Below are 25,052 nucleotides of genomic sequence, written 5' to 3' on the forward strand. Positions count from 1 at the left end.
ATTGTTATCATGAAAATGAGTGAAAGGCTAGGAAAGAGAGTGGCTCACTCTGTAATAATCTCTTTCTGAAATGAACATTCTCAGAATATCCCACTCATGGGAAGAAAAGCTCTGATAAACCCCGTGTAGAGATGGACAAACAGAAAACTTCAAGACGTGGACCATCATGTAGAGGGAGGATAAAGGATTTGTATTCAGATGCCAACAGAAAAATACCTTATTAAATTATGCAGATTTAAATGGACCTGTGGTGGGCTGTCTTTGTGTTCTTCAAGTTCTACCTTTAAAGCCAGAGCTCTGCTGCCAGTTTAGCTATAAATTAGAGCTACGCTGGGCTGTCTAGAACATGATATTATCTTGCTGAATCAATGGGATGCATAGTTTTCTGAACAAAGACTATTGCAACACTGATGATGACAGAAGAGGGCAATAAATGGGATTTCAAGCACTGTGGCAGCATTGGTACCTGCTGATAAGGATCCTGCAGGAGCAGCTGGTTCCACCGTCCCTTGATTTGTCCAGTGAGAGGATAAGCCAGCTTTCTTCACTGCGCATTTGTAATTATCATATAGCGTCCTGCCATACTGCAAAACAATACAACAGGAATGGTGTTAAGCCTGAAATAGGTTAAGCATTCATTTTGCTCTCAGACAACTTCTGTGACCCCATTCCTTCCTCCCCAGTTTTGTTAAAAAGTAGTTTTCTACAAGCGCTGTGCCTATTTCTGTACAGGGCCAGGTGGAAAGCATCCACCATATAAATCCACCATTTATATCACAATAAAACAGGAATTCCTGTGACCAAACACAGTCCTACTGATATCATTCTCACATTTTATGTTCGTTTCAGTATCTGTAAAAATCTTGAAATGTGGCTTTACAACCAACTGTTCTCAATAAATATCTTTTCCCACTGCTTTCCAAGTATTACATTTTCATACTGGAGACATGGGACACTGAATCCTGGGCTCTACAGGAAACAGCTGTCAGTGAAATACACAAAATAATTTGATGTTCACCCCACACCTTTGTTGGATGTCACCCTGCAGCAGAACCGGCAGAAAAGAATATCTACCTACCAGGAGCAGGTCTGTATAGCCAGGTACAGCCACTATTTTGGGCTACGTATAAATCCATCTCCCTTAATATTTTGTGCAAACCAAAATGGCCTGTGAATTCGGATCTTTTTGAACAGGGCGAGACAGACAATTTGGGCACAACTGTCTGAAAAATGCCACAGCTGGACTGATCAGAGCTTGCACATCTTTGGCCACAGCATACTATTACTGTGCCAGGTAACTGCGAGGGAGTTTTATGAATAGATGAGTTTTATAGCTACAGAATTCACCCCCACGTTAATAAGACAACCACAGTGATAACTAGAGTACAGGGATATTCAGCAAATCCATCCTGGTGATGCCCGTCTGCTCTTTCTTTCTATGGTAAAATTAGCATGAATGTCCATTCTTGTCACAGTATTTCCAGTTGAGGTGATGACAGTCAGTAACCTAAGGAAGACAGGTTTTTACAGAAAACATATTTAAAGAAATTCACTTTTAATCTCACCTTGGCAATCCTTATTCCTGTTACCCACTGATGCAGGGTTGCTTGATCGTCGCAGCATAAGTACTTGATATATTGTGACTCCTTTTGAATCTGGGGGTGCTGAAAGATATTGATTCATAAAGTAAGACATGGACAGAAATCAAGTGACTGTACAGAAGTGTGAGGGCACTGCACAGCAACCTCAATGAGAACACTGCCTATAGGCATCATGTTAACTTAAAGATGATTTGGAAAAAAAAAAAAAAGCAGCAGCAAAAACAGAGTATAAGAAAACATAAAAAATATGGAGATTGTGAATTATACATGAGTTGCCACTGACAGCATTTGCTTGAAATAATTTTAACACACTGTGATATGAATTCAAGGGCTACAGAAATCCAGTAGTGATCTAGAGGTCAATGAAGCCTACAAATGCCATGGTTCAAGGTCTAACACTCAATGTATAAACACTGGAAGGAAGTCTGTTTCTCATTGTAGTCTGTCGTCTGTAAGGCATCCAGACTGAATGCTGAACATAATTAGTTTTCAAAGGGTATGTTAAATTTGTTTAAGCATAAACTCTCAGCTGAAAGAGATTTTTCCTTCTAACTGCCTGCCTTTCTTTGGGCCTAGTTCTAGCTATCTTCCTACACATTTTTATTCTGCTTTACTCTTGCTGTTGTTTGCCAACAGTTTTGTAATACTACCATATGTTCTAGATAGAGGATCATTCAAAATGCAATACCATCAGAAATAATCTGTTTTGTTTGTACCAGAAACATTTACAGTTTTTAAACATTCTTTATTCTTTTGAACACAATTTAGGATCTCTTCCCCTTGCTGATCAATGTAATAGTAGTACGTGGTGATGCACCATTGCAACTCAAAGATCACCAAAATCCCTGGCTGCCTACTTGCCTGAGATTGAACATCCTCTCTAAGACTCTGCAGGAATTTGGTTCCCCTGCTACAGCAGAGAAGGCTGTGAAGTCTCTAGTAGCTTAGATGGAATAATATACTGCCATCTCTTGATATGCAAGGGAAAGAATGAAACCAAAGGAAAAGGCTTCATTCTCCCTCATTTATGTGTTCATTTCTATCATAGGTGCACAGATAGTGAAACCTTGTGAACACACAAAAGAGCAGACAAATATGCTCCAAGGATTCACTCCTGTCAAACCACTCTTTTTGCCCTGACCAGTTAAAAATTCACAGAATTGCAGAATGGCAGGGGTTGGAAGGGCCCTTTGGAGATCATCTAGTCCAACCCCCTGCCAAAGCAGGGTCACCTAGAGTAGATTGGGACAGGAACGCATTTAGGCAGGGTATGAATTATCTCCAGAGGAGACTCCACAGCCTCTCTGGGCAGCCCGTTCCAGGGCTCTGGCACCATCAAAATAAAGAAGTTCCTCCTCGTGTTGAGATGGAATTTCCTGTGTTTGTGCCCTTTGCCCCTCGTCCCGTCACCGGGCACCACTGAAAAGAGTCTGGCCCCATCCTCTTGACACCCGCCCTTTCGATATTTGTAAGGATTGATGAGATCCCCTCTCAGTCTTCTCTTCTCCAGGCTAAACAGACCCAGGTCTCTCAGCCTTTCCTCATAAGAGAGGTGCTCCAGTCCCTTGGTCATCTTTGTAAGCTCCACCTAGCAGCAAGGACCCCGGGTTTATAGTTATTGTTAAGCCCCCAAAACAGAGCAGTGCTGGATGTGAGGATCCCTTGCAGCACAGAGGCAGCCCAGAGCTGATGTAGGTGCCAAGTATCTCCTCACAGATGCCTGCTGGTGGCTGGAGAGTCCCTGGTGCAGAGGCCAAACCCTGGCCACAGCTCAGTGACACAGGGGTTCAAAACCAAAGCTGGTCTTGCTTCTCAGCCCTGTCCTGCTCCCCTCTCAGCGTTGCACATACTAGGCTTCTCTTGCTTGTGCTGACCCAACTGTTTGAGGCCACATTGTGATTTTGGGAAGGAAAAAAAAAAAAAAAAAGGAACTGGTCTAGGTTAAATATAGCCCCTCTCAGTGTTGCACATACCAAGCTTCTCTTGCTTGTGCTGACCCAACTGTTTGAGGCCACATTGTGATTTTGGGAAGGAAAAAAAAAAAAAAAAAGAAACTGGTCTAGGTTAAATATAGCCCATTTCATCCTGCTGTAGTTTTGGCTTATTTTTTTTTTAAACCCAGCAGTCCACAGCATGGCCTCACATACAGCACAGGGACACAGGGCACCGTGGCTTAGGAAGAGAACAAGTAGCAAGGGATGGATGAGAGGATGGGACCGCACAAGCCAGTATTGCTACCAACGCCTGGATCATCAAATCACAGGGTGAGTGTGAACACACCAGGAGATAACTGTGAGGAACAAAACCCAAAGGGGTATTACTCTTGAGGGTTCTCACAGAGGCAGATGTGTGCCAAGGCAGTGCTGTGTGTAACCAGGTTACAGCTCTCTGCTCTTTGAGCTCAGCTGTTCACACGGGTCATAGCGGTCACCATTTCTCTGCAAACACACAGTCCGTCTCCCCTGGACGTTGAACATGCAAAGTTCATCTCAGCCCTCTGGAAGTGCCCACAGCCAGCTTATGCTATTACCTCGAGTGTTCCCAAGGTGAAAGCTAGGGACATCTCCCATCGCAAACCCAAAGGTGACAGCCCACTGTCACCAGGTGCCTTTACTGCAGAGCAGGCACCATGCCCATCCCAGGGACCTGTGCCTCACCCACCCGGTACACTCACACACCACCCCTTCACACAGCTTAATGCACAGGGCTGAGTCTTGCTGCTATACATCTATTCCACCTACCAAACCGGGGCAGTAACCAGGGCCACTGGACAAACAGCCTCCTCCATCTCCACAGCATCTGCCTGTCCCCATCTCGGCAGCCTCAGACAGCCCCAATGCTGCTCAGAAGTGGCTCCACTACTGCAATACGTGGCCAGCACACAACGCCTGACAATCCTTATTTCCTTCCACCATTTCTCCGTTTATTATGTGACCCAGCACAGTGAAAACTATGAGAGAATTCAGTCTGAAAGGTTTCTTTAAAAGGGAACTGTAAGCAGGCACTTCCCCCCGTGGCAGAGTACGTCCCATAGGCCTGGGTTACATTATCACCAACGGAGCCAGAAGAACCAGGAGGTGCAAACAAAGACACTGCAACTCTGGGTAAATTCAATTCATCAGGCACTTTTCAACCAGCAATTAGCAATTTTGCTCCAGTGTGTAAGGTCCTACTGAACCCAGCAGATGGCACCCAAAGCTTTCAAAAAGTAAGGATTTTTTTTTTTCCCCTTCTTTTTCACGGCATCAAAATCCAAGGGGTCTACGTTATCTCCCCTCCTTTTCAAACACCACACCTACCAACAGTTTTTTATTGTAAGAAAAACAAAAAAAGACTTCTAATTTAACAGATAATTCATGCAAACACCTGGAAGAAAGTGCACACTGCATAAACAAGGCAGAGGAGGCCGTGGCACAGAGGGAGTTAGGTAATGACTGGTGCTGCACACAGACACAGCCCTGCCGTGGGGCTCTGCTGCTGGGGAGCTCGGGGGGCTGAGCTTTGTTACTCCTCCAGGCACCCCACCAGTGTCACAAACACACCTGTACTGTGTCAGATCCAAGGTCCCTGAATCCAGTGCCTGGACTTTGACAGCGGCTACAAACGGATACTGAGGGAAGAGAAAGAACAACACAAGCACACATCATACTTCCTTCTCTGTACTCTTCCTGTCTGTAACTATTTTAAGGTCAGGGGATTTTCCGAGCCACATGGGGTTTTTCTGTCTTTAGGTTCTTCAGTGGATTTCTCCTCCAGGTGCTTCTTCAGCTTTTTATTGAGTCCAGAGCAGCTCTGCTGCTGGGGAGCTCGGGGGGCTGCTGCAGACCTCTCCTCCAGGCACCCCACCAGTGTCACAAACACACCTGTACTGTGTCAGATCCAAGGTCCCTGAATCCAGTGCCTGGACTTTGACAGCGGCTACAAACGGATACTGAGGGAAGAGAAAGAACAACACAAGCACACATCATACTTCCTTCTCTGTACTCTTCCTGTCTGTAACTATTTTAAGGTCAGGGGATTTTCCGAGCCACATGGGGTTTTTCTGTCTTTAGGTTCTTCAGTGGATTTCTCCTCCAGGTGCTTCTTCAGCTTTTTATTGAGTCCAGAGCGAGTTCTGGTACCTGCAACATCTTTGAGCAACTATTTTCCCAGGTCTGCTACATACTCTATGAAGAATCAGCTCCTTTTGCTCTGAACCTGACCACTACTAGCTTTGTTAACACTCCTGTTTTGGAAGAATGGCTGACCCCTCTCCATGTCACTCCTGAGCCCAGAGATCTGTATCATATTAAGTTCTGGCACCTGCAACATCTTTGAGCAACAATTTTCCCAGGTCTGCTACACACTCTATGAAGAATCACCTCCTTTTGCTCTGAACCTGACCACTACTAGCTTTGTTAACACTCCTGTTTTGGAAGAATGGCTGACCCCTCTCCATGTCACTCCTGAGCCCAGAGATCTGTATCATATTCCTGGCAAGTTGTCTCTTTTCCAGCCTACAGGCTTCTAGTCTTTGCAGTCATTCTTCAAATCAGTCATTATTTGATTTGAAATTACTTTTGCTTATCCTTGTTGCTCTTCCTTGATCCTTTTCCAAGTTTATTATATCCTCTTTGAGGTGAGAAGACCAGAACTGTGAAGGTGAGGGAGAACCATGGACTTGTGCGATGGTATGGCAATGTTCACTGATTTATCACCTATGCCTTTCCTAATCATTCCTAATGCTTGATTTACATATCTGACCACCACTGAGCACTCAAAGCTTGCCTCACTGATCACTTTTGGCCCTATGCACATTACTGTGTGTGTACAAAGCTTGCCTCACTGACCACTTTTGGCCCTATGCACATTACTGTGTGTGTATACCTAAACCGTATGCTATTTATGATCTTTTTGTCCAGAACCTCAGCCTCATAATGCCCTTCCATAATTCTTCAGTCTGCCCCTTCCTCAACAATCTGAACAATGTAGCATCATCATTGAGCTTCCTCACATCACTGAGTACCCCGTCGATGAGTATTTTGAGATTGTGGGGCTCTCACCATCCTGAGAATCTGAGAGGGAGCTGTCAATGAACAAGCCTAGACTGTCCCGTGACGGACAACATGGGAGTTATTTACTGCCTACACTCTACCTTATATTTTATTAGCTATTGTCTCCACTGGGCAATCTATCTTAACTACTGACATTCACCAATGGGGCCTATTCCAAATTACCCCAATCAGTTCCTTGATTAAATTACTCCAATCAGCAACCATGATTAAATGCAGAGTCACAAGTATATTCTGTCAATTAGGGTTGAGACCAGCAAGCTGCTGAGCACCCAGCTCTCCTAAGGCAGGTTAAACACGTCAAAGCCACATCTTTGCTTTGGAAGAGCGAAAAACAGCATTGTCTCCCACCTTCCAAGAACCAGCAGCAGCACTAGCTCTCTTTTTATAGAATCAAAGAATCATAGAATGGTTTGGGTTGGAAGGGACCTCAAAGATCATCGAGTTCCAAATCAAAGCCGTATCTTTGCTTTGGAACAGCAAAGAACTGCATTGTCTCTCACTTTCCAAGAACCAGCAGCACTAGCTCTCTTTTTATGCGTAACCTTACCGATGACACGTAAACCATAACTTTGTACTGGAGCCATAGCCCACTGATGTTAACTGGAAATATCTTTACCTTTCCTGGGGTATACCCCTACCTTTGGATGAGGTCTCAGAAGGACAGTCCCATGCCAGCAGTGCAGAGGCTGCCTACTGCAGCTGTGTGCAAGGCCAGACCACCAGACCAAACACCGGCAGCACCAAACTTAATACTGAAGGTTTATACCTGTTAAAAGACTATTAGAAAGTGGCCCAAATGGAGGCATTTGGCTTCCTGTGCATGCAGCATGCTACTGCGGATAGGAAGGTATAATGCTTCAGCCAGGAATCATCACAGCCCAGCCCAGCAGCTTGCTCCCTTGGGAAGAGCTGTACCACAGTGAAATTACAAATAGCACAAATGGCAGGGATGACATGTAAACCATAACTTTGTACTGGAGCCATAGCCCACTGATGTTAACTGGAAATATCTTTACCTTTCCTGGGGTATACCCCTACCTTTGGATGAGGTCTCAGAAGGACAGTCCCATGCCAGCAGTGCAGAGGCTGCCTACTGCAGCTGTGTGCAAGGCCAGACCACCAGACCAAACACCGGCAGCACCAAACTTAATACTGAAGGTTTATACCTGTTAAAAGACTATTAGAAAGTGGCCCAAATGGAGGCATTTGGCTTCCTGTGCATGCAGCATGCTACTGCGGATAGGAAGGTATAATGCTTCAGCCAGGAACCGTCACACCCAGCCCAGCAGCTTGCTCCCTTGGGAAGAGCTGTACCACAGTGAAATTACAAATAGCACAAATGGCAGGTCTCTGCTGTCAACGGTGACTTCATAGGCTCGACTCTCTACTAAAAACTTCAGGTCACATGCAAAAATCTATTAGATAGTAGATAAAATGCCGACTCAGTATAACTAATTCAGAGAAGCATCTGGACAGTTGGAAGTCCCTGGAAATGACGACTTGGTGTGAAAATCCATGGGAATAAATTTCCTCCTTCCACAGCTCCTGTCTCTCAGGGTAGCTGTGTAGCACAGCACCCAGGCGTAAGGAGCTGCAGTCACTGCCAAGTCTGGTTTTGCTAAACTAGATTCACACTCCCTGTAATAACCCCTCTGTGAGGCTAACAGAGGTCATAACAGTATCATGAGAGTCATGTGAGAAATACTGTATTTTTAGGCAAAGTAACACTAAGCTCAGTATGCCACAGCTTAGATGTCTCACATACAGAGACAGATAAATTATTTTGTTACACGGTGCATACTGTGTCCTGAAAAGGTCATTAAAATCATCTGACAGCAAAGTGAAAACATCTCCTCTGGAAAGGTTTTTCACCTTTGCCTCTGAAACACGCAGCACAAAAATGAATTATGAAAGACAACTGTTTAAAAAGCAACCACCCCAGAAGTCATTGTTTGGAAGAAAAGTGGTAATACGCAAGTAAAAAGGGACTCCAGAATTTTTCTCACAGAAATAAATTGAATAATGCTTCAAAACAATACAATGTATTAAAATGCAACATAATTTGACTACAGTGAACTATTTTTTTTTCTCGTTCAGTGTCAAAACTCTTAATAACGATGAATTAGTCACATCATCAAGTCTGATTTTTGGAAGTGCTGGACACCTGTCCAGCCTGAGCACCTCAAACGTCAGGCTGCAAAAGGATGTGCTGTGTTCCACACGGAAAAGCACTGAAAAGTTTTGGAACAGAATCTAGTGTTCTCCTCTGACCCACTGTCTCTTCTTCTTTTTTCAAATCACAAGTATCAATTGTCTAGAGATAAAGAAAGTAGAAGCAGTTGAATATAAAGAGCTTATTTTCTGGAGAGGTTTTTAAAAACATATTTGTGCGCAGATTTCATTTTCAGATATAAAGTAAACTCCTTGCCTAAGGAAAAAAACACAGACCACAGTGAAAACCTGAAGAAATGGGAACTGAACTATGTGGTTTCTACGGTTTGCACCAAAACAAATGACCAAAGGCCATGTGTGCGTGAAATTAGAGATTATCCCAATAAAATCTTTTGCTTTGCCTTCTTCCAACACTGAAGATGAAAAGTAAACTCAAGTTATTCAGGCATCTCATTGGATTCCTTGCCCCAAAATACATGGATCATTGCTCAGTCTCTGAAGCAGAAACAATAGCCAGAAGCATAAAGAGTGACTAACTTTGGATCAAAAGCTTTGGCTTTAGGCCAAATTTTCACAAAATGGTCAATGTTTTTCGATGCCTTATCTTCTACTGATGAACTTGTGCTATGTTGAGATAGCTTCTCAGAAAAGTTGCGACTCTTCTGGCTCCCATGACTGCGAGTAGAATTCATACTCAGCACCTTTCAAAAATCCCACTGAAGTGGTGCAAGTTTGCCCTCTACTATTAAACGTGGTCAAATCCTGACACTACACACTCCTTGAGTTAAGATGACCAGGCTTAACTGATCTTTTGAAGACATGTGAACTGCACAGATAAAACACTAACTGTCCTATTATAAGAAAATTATTCTTTTGACCTACATTTCTCTAATGACTGAGGCAAAATTTTTAGGTCATTAAAAATATATGTAATAGCCACTGTAACCAGAGGACTATTTTATACAGCAAATAATGTTCTAAAGCTATTATATTCCACTTCTTAATGTCCATTCTCTGTCCTTATTCTCCCCACTGTTTATGCATTAGTCTTGCAAAATGAGCATACTATGACTGTCAATCCACACATCTAAAAGTGTTCTGTAATAAAAAAGAGTATTTCTGCTTTTGCTTTTTCAGTTTATTTAGCAATGAATTTTACTCTGAAATATTTATCTAAAGTATTTATGCTAACACAATGATTTTCAATTCTTTCACATAAAAAAAAATATAAAATCTCCTGTTCTCTATCCCCTTTTCCTGCACTAGCAGTTTGCTCTACCTCTTTTTCCTACCATTTTCTATCTCAAACACTGCTAATTCTCACCCTTTACCTTCCTAACTGTCATTGTGCTGAATGCATTATGTACATGGCTCAGTCTGCGATGGAACGTACTGGGTGTAAGAGAGGAGGGAATCAGGAGCAGAGCAACTAAATACCAAATTACCTGCTAGAATGACGCCACTGCTGCAAACAGAAGCTATTCTTCTCGAAAATTTACTTCCAAAATTCTTTGGACTATTGGAATTCCTTTTTTTTTTTTTAAAATCATAGTTTCCAAATGACACCAGGAAAACTTAGCTTAGATTTAGATGGCACAGGAAAATGTACCCAGCTGTGGAAATAGAGGATGATTTGCCTTTGTCTCAGTTTATCCCCAGGAAACCAATTTTTTTCATCCTAGATTAATTCAGCATTATGCACCATTACCTCCAGATTACTCAAGCACAACCAGCACCAATAAACTATAATTAAATCCACTCTTTGTCACAGGCACATCAGACTGACTAAACCAGCAAATTTGCATATAGATTACCTTGCTATTTGTCTGCTTTGAAAGATTTTTCAACATGGTGTGACAAAACCAGCTCCTGGACTAGTACGCACACACACACACAGACACTCTTAGTGCACAAAATAAACATTATATTCACAATTTCTGCTCAGTGCAATGGATGCTGTTGCTAGCATGGTGAACAGATCCCTTCCTTCCTTGTGAAATTTCCTGGCTTTGAGGGCTTTCAGCTTCGGAATAGGGAATAAATCACAAAAGGTCTCATTTCCACAGCATTTCCCGTGTAACGTAGTAGATGGTGAAAAAGCAGTATTTGTAAATGCAAAAGCGACTGTGAGGAACCAAATCACTCCAGCTCGTGCACTCGCTGCGTGCAGTGTGTGAATTCATTTTTTCTGTGAAGGAGAGAGGTTTTTGCTCCTCACTGTCCCTCTCCCAGGAGCGGCCAGCACTCTCCGCAGGGTGGCGGGGAGAGCCGCGCTGCCACCCTCTCCCGCCTGGAACAGAGGGACAGAGCTGACCTTGACAGATGCAGGTTTGAGCAAGGGTGTTCTTTCGCTCTTGGCTGCCCTTTCCTTTCCTCTTTTCTGCATTGGGAGGTCTCTTTTAAGAAAAGACTCACTTTATCTGATGTAAAAGTGAAGGGTGGGATCTTTAAATTTTTGTAAGCATTACATTTTGTAAGCATTTCTGAGTAGAAAATAGGAATAATCTGCATATTTACAGGAGCAGTTGCTGCAAAAATATTTATTTTATTCAGAGGCTCTACTTTTAATATGTCGAGGGATCTTTGTGTTGTTTTCTTAAATATGGGACTTCCTTTGAGAGAGGAATGCTTGTTTAGCAGCGGTACAGAACAATTCAATTTCAGAAGGTTATAGCTCAGCCCAGACCAAGTAGCTATTGGAAAATAAAACAGTTTTTCAAGCTTTACAGTTGCCCCAAAGTCTCAAGATCCCTGAAAGCCAACTCCATAGGAGCCTCTGTGCCAGGGTGCACTCTCATCCTCAGGACCCAGCCACAGGGGTTGTGGTTTGCTGCACAGGGACAGCTGAAGGTGACCCTGCTCTCTGACACCAACCAGCCAGCTGTGCTCCTTTCGGTTGGGCCCAGCTGGGCTTTCTGCCGCCTGAGAGAAGCCGATATGAGGAAGCAACTGCTTTGTTCAGTTACTGCAGTTGCCTCCTGAATCATTCTGAAAGGAAACTCCTGAATAAGCTCAGCAAAGTGTGGTCTCTTTGGCTGGCAGACATTGTGATGTGCTTTTGAATTGCTTCTCTTGCACCACCCTTTTCCCCATTATTTCCTCAGTGTCTTGACGGTTAGCAAATAAGCAAAAACCACCCCATTTCTGATCTGAGCTAAAATATATATAATGGGGTACTGATATAATGGGAAGAAATGATAGGCAAGGAGCACTCACAACACATCATGCTTCTCTAGCTGTAAGAGGAACGTCCTACTAGATGAATCTGCAGACAAGAACGTTTATATTTGAGCTAGTTTAAAATAGCTAATCTAGGTGCAACTCCAACATTACAAGCTGCAAAACTTACCCCAGCTCCCAGTTTAAAATAGCTATAGTCTAGGTGCAACTCCAGCATTACAAGCTGCAAAACTTACCCCAGCTCCTGGCTAAGTACCAAAGCAACCCGCCCATGATGTGCATGATCTTCTTGTTGCTACACTAACACCAGGACCCACACCAGCATCAACAAAGTAACCCTTCTTCAGGTATGACCACTGAAGTTGAAATCAAATGGCTAAATTAAAAAAGAAACAGGACAGAGGGAGCTGCCAGCTCCCGGTGACTGGATGCGTGCTGCTGGCACAGGCACGAGGAGCAAAGGCTCACCGTCTTTGTGAGCATCTCACTTGACCATAGTCTAAGAGAAGAAACTGGAGAAAAAGCCCATATCCCATTTAGAGAGATCAAGGTGAAGCACCACTCAAAGAAATGTCATGAAGGCTTAGGGGCAAAAGCCTACATAGTTCAGGGCAGTATCAGACAACCTGAGAAATCTCACTGTTCTAGCTAAAAACAAGTCACCAGGGTTGTGATTAACATCAGTTATAGGGTTCCTCTTTCCCGTAAGTTCTTGGCGATGCCTGGCACATAGACACAAAAATGAAAGGAATGCTCTGCTTGTTCTTCTATCACCTCTTTGAGGGCTCTTCCCTCCATAAAGATGACCAAGGCTCAGGTCATTCTATCTTTTTTCTCTGCAAATAGGAGACAGGACCTTTGAAGGCAGGTACAAGTATTACTGGTTTTAGCCTAGTTATTTAATTAGAGGGCTCATCATTCAAATGGGGACTGGAGGAAAAGAAGAGATACCTCCTTCAAGCATGAGGCTGTATTCAACTCCAAATCACCCCACCTCACTGGACATTTGCTGCCATTTGAATGAGCAAAGAGCATTTTCTCTGTTCTTGCAGTAAGGATACCAATTAGTGTAACCAGTCAGAAATAAATACAGTGTATTTTCGACTCAATGCTCAAAGCTGGAAAACCATGTCTGGTTCTGAATTCAGCAGGATTTTCCACCTATCACAGAAGCAAGATACTGCTGCAGCTGCAAAGTCCTTGCTTTTCTCCTGCAGTATAAAGTACAAGCTGGTTGCTTGCCCCTGAGTTGGGCAGTTTCTTTTGTTACGTTTGAAAGACAGCAGAGCAAGTAACTTAGCTGATGACTGCTCACCGTTTTGACACAGCAGTTCCTAAGGGGGTCCTCAGAAAGCAACAATTCTTTAAAAAAAAAAAAAAAGTAGTGCTTTTATTCAAAATCTTTCCAAGTGATATTACAACTTGCTGGAGCTAATAAGGGCTGCAGACTAACCTGTTTTCTAAAATGCAAAAATCTCCTTTGATTTACAGCCATCCTCAGTGAACAGCTAAGACAGGCTATGGCTGCTACTCTTCCAATTCTTTTCCCCCATTTGCTTTAAAGACAGATAATCTGCAGCCAACACAAACAAGTAACTGGATGACAATCTCTGCAGAGCTCTGTCCGGGGAACGCACACACTGGGGAATGCAAGAGCTAAGACACAGCAGTGCAGCCTTGGCTGTGGAGGAATTTCCATCTGGCTTGGACTAAGCTGGGCATCCAAATTCCTTCAACATTACTAGGTTGCCAGTAAAACAAACACGAATGTTTACCTGTTAAATCTATTGCCTTTTGCTCACTGCAGCTGTCTGCAAAAGTACTGTCATTTTATCTTGAGGACTTTATTGTCAAACTATGACAGGATGAGAAATACCTCAAGGATGACAGTTTGTTTTCCTTTGGCATTTCAGGATGAGTTTCTCCCAGCAAGAGAGGTATTTTCTTCTGGGAGATTTCCATATGAAAACAGACAGGAACAAAATGTGACTCAGTGTAACAAATGGCTCTGTGTTCCTGTCCACACACTTTTGTGTCACTAAGCATCCAATCAGAGAGACCAAAATTTAACTTTGCTTCTTCCCTCAGCCACAGATCTCAAGATGCACTACATCCTCAGCTACAACCTCCAAAGCCAAGAGAAGGATATGACAAAACTCATCTAAGCTGCACACCTTCAAAAAGGTATATACAGAATTCAAACTAATGTACAGAAATTGTAATAAATATGTAACTCCCCATTGCTTCACCCTCAGAAAGACACTCTAAGTGTGAGGCTTCCACTTTTGAAACAACAGATTTGAAAATATCAATACTTGCTCATACTTCCTGACCAACTCCTGCCACCACAAGAGACAGCTATTAAAAGAAGCCAAGTCTGAAACTGAGCCAGTCAGGAATCTACACAATGCTGACTTGTGGGAATTAAAATGAAGAACAATCACTGTATCTATTCATCACTAAGCAGTGCTGCACAGATATAACGATCTTATCGATATGATGTTTATTCTAGTATACCGCACACACAGTTTAGAAGCATCAGAGCAAACAGTTTTGCTAAGTAGGTTTCAGACATTTATAAGCCTATTACACATCAAGCTTTCCCTAGGGAGTTTTTGGTCTTCACATTTCACTTTGAGGGTACAGTGCTAAGATCCCACATCCAATAAAGCAAGTATTTCAGTCGAGTTGTGACTTTTTTGGGGGTGTACGTTCTTATTTGTAGCATACCTCTTTTTCACAAATGATGGCAGTAAGTCCTAAAATTTTTTCCAATGATTGTGAATACTTGAACACATTGCTACACACATTTCAAAAATCATGCTTTTATTTTCATCTGAACAGAATGTGAATAACTGTTATTAAATTAGTCAGATATTTCTGTGATCAGTCATCTGTTTAGAAAATCAATTTCCTCTTATTTTTTAAATCAGCTCCCCTTTTCCTTTTCTTTTTATTTATTTGAAGTTGTATTTTTCAGAAATAATGCTTACCTGTGAACTTCAGAAGGCTCACCCTCTTTTACAAAATGGATGAAGTGGTTTTTGCAAAGCATTTTGCAGACAACTATAGTATTAAAACTGCTCATCTGTGTTAATTAGATACATCTGCTTCAGAAAATGTCTGGGTCTATAAACCACTTCTGCTTGGCCATGTGTAAATTAGACTAGCAGACATTTTGAAACTGAATAAAAAAAGTGCTGTAAGTGAGCAGGTACAGCCAGAAATGTGGTATTACAAGTGACGTCTGATGTGAATGTTTCCTGTACTATTTTTTTGAGATGGCAAGATACTGTGTTTTCTAGTATCTTGTTCGCACTGCAGGCCTTTAAATAGAAAAGCAGCAACAAGACTATCTCCTGTATTGTACACAGTAATTGCACTGTATTCTGAAATCTCTATTAATGACAGAAAACAAGCAAGGCCTAATTACTGCTACCTCAAAGGTTTTTCTGTTACCTGAACTATGTGAAAAGCCTGAGCTTCCTTTCCTTTCCTGAAAGGAATGCAGAATTCCCAGCCTATTTGCAGCGCTATTACCTGGAGAGGCAGCAAGGAGATACTTACTTCAACAGTAAGCACTGATTTTTCACAAGTGGATGAACAGTATCTTTTGTACTCCTGCCACAAATAGTTGTGCAATAAGATACACTCTCTGAGATGTCTATTCCTGCAAGATTTTGCAATTCAGTTCAACAAACCACTCAACAGGTATGAACTACACTGCAAATATAAAGTGGGCATACTTTTTGGTACACACTCATAACGTCAATGTTTGGGACTGCCAAACTTCTCATCATGTATCTGCACCAAGTGCCATTTGCCCAGATGTGTCCAGTCACCTGAACTGTCAGTGACTGGAAGCATAGTCAGCCTTGTTTTGAAGACAGCTTCATAAATGCAGTGTAAACACACATTACAGGACTACCAGTCCTTAAAATGAAGGTTCTAAAGGTATGTTGCTGATCAACAATGAAGCAAAGAAGAAAACAGGGTCCCTGGAGCATCAAACTTAAACGTGTTTACATAATAAAAGAAACTGTGTATGACATTTGCAGAACTTATTTTTCCAGTACGTTACCTTTAAGACAAAGCAGTGATCTGTAGGTGCCTTATATTTCACTTTGTGTTGAGAACCATAATAAACGTTCATATTCTCAAATTGAATGAAGCATGCCAGATCCCGTGATGTCTGCAAAACGAAAACCAAGCACATCATTGTTAGAACAAGTTGGATTTTGATGTGCAACTCATTAATAGGACTTTTTTTCTAGTGCATGAATTCCAATGCTTTTTATTTTTTTAACTATCATGAAGTTGAATGAAGAAAAATGAACTTTAAGTGTGTGCATTCTTAAACTAACAATTGGAAGAGGGTCAGTACGTATTAGGAATAATATGTAACACAGTGCAACGTTTTGCTGTCCTTTATGTGGAGATTTTGACTTAAGGCTAATAAGACCACACAGAACACCATGGTAAGAAATAACTTTAGTGAAATAGATAGAGGCCTCGCAACCACACCCTTATAATTCTGAATGTTTGGGGATCTAAATTGCTTTTGCAAGCTTTTTTTCTTTGGTATATGTAACTAACAAAATCTCATCACGAAACAAGCACACATTTCATCTGTTTTCCTTTGAATTTTCTCACATTTCCTGGCATCATTCCTTTTTTGTTTATATACTATTTGCTTATTCACAGTATGTTGCTAAAGTAACAAGGTTTCTGTTGCTGGCACACTCCTCAGTGCAGAATTCTGCAAAGCATAACTTTTGCAACCCTTTGAGTGGAAATGCAAAAACGTCCATGTCACATGGCCACTGTTGGCTAAACTGCGAAATGAGGAAATTGTGAAAAGAAGAAAAAAGAAAATAAAAACCCACAAACCCTCTCTACCCCTAAGAATGGGGTTACATTTCCGCTTATGATGATTGTTTTATGCTGCTCTCATTATTACTAAAACCTTCATTACAATACGCCCTTGAGTTGGGCTATTTACAAATTGAGTTTGCAAGTAAGATTTGTGGGGAGAGGAAACACTCTATACTGGGTACAGACAGGGCTTCTCTCTCTCCTTTGTCTCCCCTGAAGCTGATGTCAGGAATTTTGTCATTTTCGTGTGTGGACCTAGGATTTTCCAACATAGTAAGTTCCTAAAAGTGCTCAAATCCATGCAGTATAATGAGTTGTTCCTTTCCTTTACCAAACAGGTAACAGCAATTAAGACCAATATGAATGCAGCTGTTATTTTCTTGTAAGTAAGGAACAAATTTTTATGTAACAGACAAAGGCACTTATTGCTAGTATTTCTGCAATATTAACATGACAAAGCAACGCAATTAACACAAACAAATTTTAAAATTGTATCTGCAACTATGATTCTGTCATTTTGCGACCCAGCATGTTATTAAATGGCATATAAGTAGAATAAAGCTGAAGAAAGAAATTAAGACAGCAGTGCTGACAAGCTTGTTAACAAAAAAAAAAACCCCAAACAACAAAAACCACCTTTGGTGTTGGCATGTGTGGTTGGTTGGTGTGTACAATTACCTGAACACATCCCTGTATTTTCACATTTGAAATGTATTTTACAGCCAACATGAAAGACCAAAGGTATGCCAGACTTCTTTGCTGTTTTGTAACGACTGAAAACATGATGAATTTAAAAACAGCTGCAGCATCTGAGATACTATTGTCCCCCAACTGTTTGTTTCTATACCTCAGTGAAAGCTCTACCCATAACTGAATGACTGCAGCAAGATGCACCTGCATTCCTCATACCACCCTGACATGGGATGAACTCTCATACCTTAAGTGCCTTCCAAATATCATTCTAGTTCCTAATAGATAGGATGTGTGTGTGTGCAATGTGATTGAGGACTGAAAGCCATTATCTCAGCGTCAGGTAAAATAAATTGCTGCGAAAGTAGCAAGGTAATCTAGGTCTGTGTTTGGTCAGGTAAAGTCAAAATAAATTGCTGTGAAAGTAGCAAGGTAATCTAGGTCTGTGTTTCACTACGATTTGGTTATAAACACAGGTTACTGGAGCAGCAACATGGCATTCCTTTACAAGCTATCAATTTTTTTTTCTTTGTAATTTAGTCAGGGAATAGCAGAACAGCTAAGTTTCACAGCAAAATCATAACAGTAAAGTTCTATCAGCAGCACCTGATTTTCAAATATGAAGCATCAGCAGAGCTGTAAGTGGTAACAGAAGTGGTATTCAGCATACAAAAAAAAATAAAAAAGCCACCAGTCCCAGAAGCCACCATTCTACCTCATCACTGTGGAAATGAGAAGCCAGGCACCATTACGTGCAACATGTCCAGGACACCTTTCCTTCTCCAGTGCTGGCAATTCAGACTCTTTAAATATTTTGCAATACTAAATGTCAGTGCATTTGATTCGGTCAGGTGGATGCTTCTGTCTCACTCCTTCCTACACAAAGGGCAGTCTTAAAAATCCTTAAAAGGCACAATGCATTCTCTAGGTAAAGATCACTGTAGGAAAAAATGTATAGTGTTTCTGAGTGCTGGTTACTGTCACAGAAGGTGAATATCAAGCAAAGTAAAATTCCACCGTTTTTGTGATAAGAAATGAGTTTACTTGAGAGCTTTCAAAATATTCTTTCACAGGGAACCCATATAACAGTGAAGCATTTTGGCAGCATAACACCAGCTCAAAGGTGCCGTGCTGTTTTTCTTTCTCCTACTGACTTCCGAAGGAGTGCTATTTCATTACGGCTTTTATCTATCCATAGAAATCAAAAGGAGAGAAACGTGACAGGATTCAGTGACTATGTTCCAATATTTGCACAAGTGGTGTAGTCAAAGTTAAAGCAAAAAAACCCCAACCCTCTTAGATGCACCAGACAGTGCTCTAAAAATGTCACCTTGGGAGTTCTTCACTTTCACCTTCATGAATTGTTTTACTGCTAAAAGGATTATTTGGCTTCCTGACCTTGGTTTTTCCTTTGGGTACATAATAAATTCCAGAAGCTCGAAGAAGAAAATAACGTCTCTTCCAGGACTTCTTTCCATCTTCTTTTAAATAAAGGAACCCTTCAAGCTCTGGCACAATGACAGATGTCCCACAGAAGCTTTCCTGTGCAACAAGAATAATAATACACAAAATAAATTGACTTAAGCACAACCCTATTAATAAATAGCAGAAAAATGCTCCCTTTGAAAATACATTTCCTGTCATGGTGAACATATGAACATGGGGAAAGTAGTTACCAGGGAGATGAACACCTTAGACAGGCAAAGGAAACCTTTCCAAGCTGATGTGGTAAATCAGCTGTGCAAGCTGGGTGCTCACACTGGAAAAGAAGGTTCGCAAAACCTTCATTCTCTAAAGGGTCAAGTAAAAACGTACAAAAGGTTTTAACTAGACATGTATGTGCTTAGTGAAGGCAATAAAACAGAATGGTTGGTACTGCTGCTGTTGCTTTTTCTCTACTGCTGTATGTAAAGGTTCTGTAGAGAAATACTTCTGTGGAGAGAATCTTTAGAGACTGCTTATAGAGCTTTAAAACCAGCTGAAGAAAAAAATCCCCCCTCAACCTCTGCTTTCACTTTGAAATACATGCTAGCATTAAAAACACTGTTTAAACAAATATACTTCATTCTTTGCTTGAAGGACCCACTGTTGGGTAATTTTTAGCACGAACACACTTATCACTTAATGTTCTAATTTAGAATTTACCAGCACTTGTACTGTTTGACATCTGGTGCCTTCATGAGATGCACTAACTTTGAAATGGGAATCCTCAGTCACCTGACAACAGCATTTCCTTTGGGAACTTTTACTGAAGTCAAAACACTTGCCAGGAGAACTGTGATAACCTCCTTCATATAACTCTGGATTTTTCTCTCTCAAATGCACAACTGAAGTAAAACTTCAGCAGGAAAGCATGAGGCTAAACAGACTTTCTGGAAAAGTGCAAAGGTTCTTATTCTGTTGTAGTACAGCCAATAATTGGAGTATATCTACTTCTAACCCAAAAGATAATTGTTTGCTAATGATCAGCCTCACTAATAATATAAAGACACAAGGGCTGGCCTAAGGATGTGGCACAGCTGTTTCTTTTATTCATATTTGTATAACATTGCTTTTATTGTTATCCCAGCATTACTCTTCATAGAAACACTAAGTAAAAACATTTCATGGCATTGGAGTCTATAACAACAAAATAATTCTCCATCGTTTAATTTCTCTGATAGGGGATACAATCTGCATTTTTAATGATGAGCAGCAGACGCAGAGGAAAATCCACATGTTAAACCTTAGACACAAAGACACCAACCATCACAGAACTTCCTGTTACATATTTGCCCACAAAGAACTCAATGCTGTTGTTGCAGAGCAAGATGCAAATGGTGGCAGAGTTCTGGTGACATTTGCATCATTACCCTTGAAAGCTGGCTTACCTCCAGTAAAGCCTCTTTGTTTTTATCATTCATTTCTTTGCTTTCGTTCTTCCCTTTGTTCGCCAGGTAGAAATTCTGATTAAGACACAAAAGGAATTGATGTTCATTATAAAGACAGCAATACAAGTAACTAGATCACTAAAAACCCATTCAATAGTTACTCGGTCTTTCAACATTGAGAACCCAGGCCAGCAGATGCAAGAGGCAGATGCTTATGAATTCTTCTTACAGAAAACTTCAATCTCAGCTGCCTGCTCATGAGTTTTAATTCTTTATTTTGAATATAATTCAGAAGTAATACAAAATTACTTTTGCCTATGTATATACAGCCTCCAAAAAGTTTTAAAAACATTGGCTTATACTTTTGGCTGTTTTTCTGGATCAGTGGGTTTGATTTTATCATTTCAATTTTCACCACTTCCTATATTATTACAGGCAGTAAAGAACATAACATTTTATTGCATGCTGATATATGGATGAATACAATGCAGTATCAAAAGGCTAGAAAGCATTTTTCCTAACAATCCTATTCGGTAATTCGCACGCTTCATATCTGCACTCTGGATGTAACTCAGCTCTTATTTTTTAATAAAAGTGCTTATGTGCTAAAGCCTTTATTCAAAGTCACTGCTTTCTACTTGCAAGCCCCTGTTCATGTTCTGCAAAGTATTTTTATGCAATGAAGGAGGTATTCAAAAATCTAGAAGAAATCGGAAGAAATCATCACCACGGTATCTTGGCACATACACTCCTGCCTAATGAAGTAAAAACCTACACTTTGAAATGACCCTCTGTTTCTGTGACAGAGGGCTGTGAAGCTGCAGCCGCCCCCAGAGGACCCAGCGCCCTGTCTGCCCCTGCAAACAAGGAAGCACAGCGCCTCACGCACAGTTACCAGTACAAATAATTTCACCCACTGTTAAACAGCAAAGCCAATTTTGCACCCATCTGGATTGTACAGACGGACAAAAGGACAGCACTCGGACATACATGCAAATTCCAGCAGGGAAGGCAGCTCTGGAGCAGGCTGGGACCCGTGTGCAGGAGCACGTGCTGAGGCTTTGCTCAACAGCAAGCAGGCAGTAAGGCAGCTGGGCACCAAGGAAGCAGGTACATCAAGGAGCTACATCATGCATCAAGTAGCATTTGGATCCATGGGCTCGAGGCCAGAATGATAACACGCAAAGTTCTCATGTTTTACCATTTTCTACATAAAAGCGCACGTAGAAGAGGAGCTTGGGTTTGGAAAATACTTGATGCATAGGACAGTCTCACTGATTTGCCTGGAACTAGTCACCAAGCTAAGTTTGTTTTATGCCCTTTGTTCTGCAAACACCGATTGTTTAGGAAACACACAAAATCATAAAAATCTGACAAATTTTGAAAGCTGTCTACTTAAAAATTACTCCTAATTCTGTAATTCTTCAGCAATTCCGTAGGAAGAAAACTAAGACTTTATGTGACTTCTTATCTCTCCCCATTTTTTCATGTCTCAAGACCATGAGAACGTGGCAACATTTTTACATGCCTAGAACTCCACAACAACTAAACTGCAACACAAATGCAAACATTACCAAAAGACAAATGAGAAGTGTGTAAATGAAGGAACATGCTGTTGCTACAGTATAAGAAAGAAACAAACAAGCAGTAAATCTGCCCTACCAGCATGCCATGTTTACAGCAAAATGAGGTTTATCTGAAGTGAAACCCTTCTCTTCCACACAACCACATCTTCTTTTTCAAGCAAACAGCTGTCTGCCAGAACACAAGCCTCACTGCAGACGTTTTCTGGAGGGGCACCAGGAGAGGAAGGGGTGTGGATGATCTCAAAAACACTTTGTTAGAAAATACTTTCTTAAAAGTTCACATTTAAGTCAGACAGGGGACATCAAAACCACAGCCACCTGCAATTTGGGCTATGCTGATGCCATGTCTGTGGTATGAACGTAAGAAAAGGAACTTGAACATTCAATACAACAGACAGTTATGCCAGGAACAGAGCAAGGTCCTTCTCTGGATTATCCAGCAGCACATAGCTGGCTCCAGACTGCCTGGGCACATTTTTAGCCCACCAATGAAGGTAAGCAAACACTAAGGACCACAGCTTCGTGACTCCATCTGAAGACAGTATTCATAACGGAAAAAACCCAAACCAGCTCAAAACAAAACCCGCTTAGAAGTGTGTTCTCAGTACAAGCCATACAGCGATGCCTGCCCATGCAATCCAAACCCATGGGGCTGACCAGGTGACAATGCTCCACTCATCCCACTGGGAAAAAAGAAGCCCTTGTGAGCAGCCAAGTCCTCTGTACGTGTGCAACAGCTCTTGAGAGGGAGCACTGTCACAGCACCGCTGCCTCGATGCTGGCACACTCACTTTTGCACTGATGGGGGTATGAAGAGAAACCTCAGAGGGCACCGTTAGGCTGGGCTGAGCCTCCAGACTTTGGGATGGATTTGGAAAGTAGAGGGACGTGCAAGCTGTAAGCCGCCGCCTTCTATAAATCATTATAAACACATAGAGCAACCCCTAAAATACACAATGTTTATCAAGGTAAGTACACCTTATCACTGTCTCAACAAGGCCTGGCTCATCAACTTTACTAACGGTGAGGAGAACATTCATCTGGCTCAGTCAGCCTTCAGTGCACTGATAATAAGAAAACAAAGCTCCTCTGATTACAACTGATTCCCATTCAGGCATCTGGCATTTATTTAGCAGAAACACAGACCACCCTGTACTGACATAATCAATGGTAAAGAGAGAAAGTTTGTAATGATATCCATGCCGGACCTCTAACAACGCAGCTTTTTCATTAGGGAAACAGGGCTCCGTCACCTGAACCAACGTTACACAGATGTACACTGTCATCTTGCACCTTTCAACACACATTTCATTTATTACTGATTACCTCCTTTATGTCTCTTGCCCTGAAATCTGGAAGTACATGGTACTCATTATTTGTCAGTGGCTAAAAACCTGGGGAGCAGACTGTACAGTGAACTTGTTTTATCACTGTGTGGTCTCCTATTTTTGATTCGAAGCATTCATCCTAGAGGAGGCAAACCACATGTGTCCACAAGAGGTCATTCCAAGTCTAGTAGTCAAAGGTCACGATTAAAAGAAGCTCTTTCCTGTCTGAGGACACCACTGGGAAAAGCATGTTTGGTTTGGGATGTCAGGTCATCAATGGGACAAGACGTGGCTACAGAGCAGCTCTCTCCATATATCTGCAGATTTGAGAATTAACTTTTTTATGTTCAAAAGACAATGTCTTTCTCTTGATAGAGAGCTGAGCTTACTTAGCAGGATGGATTCATCCTCTTGGGCTGATAATATAAGAAAGCAAATATAAAGGGTTATTTTAGCAAACAAACCAAAGTATGCTGACACGCTTTGTCATTGTGGTTGCATTGTTTGCACTGTTTGGGTTATTTGCTGCAGAGATGAGCAGTTGAGGATTTTTGCAGAATTACTCCCTGTGCCTACACACCCAGATGGGCTGCAGCTGACACAAAGCCAGTTGCTCTCCCAATGCCATTCTGCCTGACTCAGAGTAACGCAGAGCTACAGTGGCAGTTTTGACATGTACTGCCAGCCAGGTGTGCCATCCAGAAGAGACATTATGCCAGCATTTCTCCCTGTGCTTATGCAGGACAGTGGCAAAAGTGGCTGATGACCCATCTATAGCTTTACACTAACAGGAAATTCCATACACACGCAAGAAAATCCTGTAAAGATTAAGCTTAGGGATCCAGTCATCTCCTTTTGTGTGGAAAGGCAGATTAAAAAAAATAAAAAATAAAAATCAGGCTGTACCTCTCTCCTCTGTATAACTCTCAAACAGTGGAAGGCAGAAGATGTTTTCAAGAGTTTCAAAGAACAGCTCTGGTGGCATGTAAGCAAACCAAACTCAGATCATGGTAGGAACAGTAGCTTTAACTACTGCACTGCCAAACTCTCTGATCAGTGTTCTATGTCTCTACATTTGTAAAATAAAAAAAAAAAAATAATAAAATAAAATCTAAATGAAACATCTTTTTTCATACTTTCATCTTCTTTCATACGCAGCCCCATCCAAGCTGGAATACAGCAGCTACTTGTCATTACACAGCAAAAAAAATAAAAAATAAAAAAAGGGGTTCAAGGTAGCACCTTCCCTCTGCTTCCCATCCGCTGAGCTTGTATTGTTGCTTTCAAGCTATTGAAACTGTTACTCCAAAAGACTGCAGGGTCCCCAACAGCACAGAGCAGACAGAGTGCAGCAAACGACAGCTGCCCCATACTCCTCACTATCTTCTTTGTGCAACGAGCTGCCTCTTTATGCCCATCCAAACTGCACCCAGAAGGAGTGCAGTTCTGGCCAGCTCACATCCCATGTCAGTGCGGTGCCACTGAGTACCGAATGCAGTGAGGTTTGTGCAGAAAAATACAAACCCAAACACGGTCATACTTGCAACCCATATCATGTTGGGTGTCCTACATTATAAATATTAGAAGATACCTATAATTGCTCTGAAGATCACAAACGTAAATAAATAAATCTAAAGGCAAAGCTCTTTTGAAGCCCCAAAAGACCTGATTTTCAACTTCGTTTACTTGATTTTAT

The 25,052-nt window shown here is 41.6% G+C and overlaps 1 protein-coding gene across 5 annotated transcripts in view; it reads right to left on the reverse strand.

Annotated features, from left to right (window-relative positions):
- Positions 1 to 25,052, reverse strand: part of APBB1IP (amyloid beta (A4) precursor protein-binding, family B, member 1 interacting protein) — a 77,120-nt gene that overhangs the window by 7,422 nt on the left and 44,646 nt on the right. For all 5 annotated transcript variants that reach the window (XM_014946288.1, XM_014946295.1, XM_014946313.1 and 2 more), the window contains 5 exons: positions 20,443 to 20,517; positions 18,971 to 19,114; positions 16,089 to 16,199; positions 1,566 to 1,664; positions 467 to 584 (listed from right to left, as the gene is read on the reverse strand). In XM_014946288.1, coding sequence (XP_014801774.1) covers positions 467 to 584; positions 1,566 to 1,664; positions 16,089 to 16,199; positions 18,971 to 19,114; positions 20,443 to 20,517 — 547 coding nt within the window. The remainder of the gene's footprint in view (positions 1 to 466; positions 585 to 1,565; positions 1,665 to 16,088; positions 16,200 to 18,970; positions 19,115 to 20,442; positions 20,518 to 25,052) is intronic.

Source organism: Calidris pugnax, unplaced genomic scaffold (genome assembly GCF_001431845.1).
Source record: "Calidris pugnax isolate Ruff unplaced genomic scaffold, ASM143184v1 scaffold19, whole genome shotgun sequence".
NCBI classification, from domain to species: Eukaryota; Metazoa; Chordata; class Aves; order Charadriiformes; family Scolopacidae; genus Calidris; species Calidris pugnax.